General features: G+C 38.8%; 1 protein-coding gene across 1 annotated transcript in view; it reads left to right on the forward strand.

Moving 5' to 3' along the window:
- Nucleotides 1-124: 124 nt before the first annotated feature.
- atp1a2a (ATPase Na+/K+ transporting subunit alpha 2a) overlaps nt 125-1,326 on the forward strand; it is a 31,405-nt gene continuing 30,203 nt past the window's right edge. The window contains exon 1 of the mRNA XM_070447349.1: nt 125-197. Coding sequence (XP_070303450.1) covers nt 195-197 — 3 coding nt within the window. The 5' untranslated portion in view covers nt 125-194. The remainder of the gene's footprint in view (nt 198-1,326) is intronic.

Consider the following 1,326-nt stretch of genomic DNA (forward strand, 5'->3'; position numbering starts at 1 on the left):
CACACACACACACACACACACACACACACACACACACACACACACACACACACACACACACACTCAGACGGTCAGTATGTGGGAAGTGCTTGAGTTTAATGTGATAATCATTTCCTCAGAGTGGTGCTGAAAATGGAGGAGGGAAGAAGAAGAAGAAGGAGAAGGAACTGGATGAGCTCAAGAAGGAGGTGTCCATGGTGAGAGTAACGGTCTGAGTCCCAAATGGCACCCTGTTACCTACAGCGTCTTCAGAAAGTATTCACACCCCTTGCTAAGTCCCAAATGGCACCCAGCGCCTTTTGGAGAAAGTATTCCCACCCCTTGACTTATTKCACATTTTGTTGTGTTACAGCCTGAATTCAAAATGGATTCAATTGAGATTTTTTGGGGTCACTGGCCTACACACAATACCCCATAATGCCAAAGTGGAATTATGTTTTCAGACAMTTTTACAATTTAATTAAAAATGAAAAGCTAAAATGTCTTGAGTCAATAAGTATTCAACCCCTTTGTTATGGCAAGCCTAAATACATTCAGGAGTACAAATTTGCTTAAAAAGTAATATAATAAGTTGCATGGACTCACTCTGTGTGCAATAATAGTGTTTAACATYATTATTGAATGACTACTTAATATCTGTACCCAACACATACAATTATCTGTAAGGTCCCTCAGTCAAGCAGTGAATTTCAAACACAAATTCAACCACAAAGACCAGGGAGGTTTTCCAATTTTTTTCCTTTATTTAACCAGGTAGGCAAGTTGAGAACAAGTTCTCATTTACAATTTACAATGCCTCACAAAGAAGAGCACCRATTGGTAGATTAGTAAAAAATATAAAAAGCAGACATTGAATATCCCTTTGAGCATGTTGAAGTTATTAATGACACTCTGGATGMTGTATCAATACACCCAGTCACTACCAAGATGCAGGCATCCTTCCTAACAGTTGCCAGAGAGGAGGGAAACCCCTCAGAGATTTCACCATGAGGCCAATGGTGACTAAAACACAGCCATTAAACAACATTGTAGTTACTCCGCAATACTAACCTAAATGTCAGAATGAGAAGAAAGAAGCCTTTACAGAATAAAAAATATTCTGAAAAGAAATTAACTTTATGTTCTGAATACAAAGCGTTATGRTTGGGGCAAATCAAACACATCACTGAGTACCACTCTTCATATTGTCAAGCATGGTGGTGGCTGCATCARGTTATGGGTATGCTTGTCAGCGGCAAGGACTAGGGAGATTTTTTTAAATAAAAAGAAACAGAATTTAACTAAGCATGGACAAAATCCTAGAAGAAAACCTGGTTCAGTCTGCTT

The sequence above is a fragment of the Salvelinus sp. IW2-2015 genome, linkage group LG15 (genome assembly GCF_002910315.2).
Source record: "Salvelinus sp. IW2-2015 linkage group LG15, ASM291031v2, whole genome shotgun sequence".
In the NCBI taxonomy this organism is placed as follows: Eukaryota; Metazoa; Chordata; class Actinopteri; order Salmoniformes; family Salmonidae; genus Salvelinus; species Salvelinus sp. IW2-2015.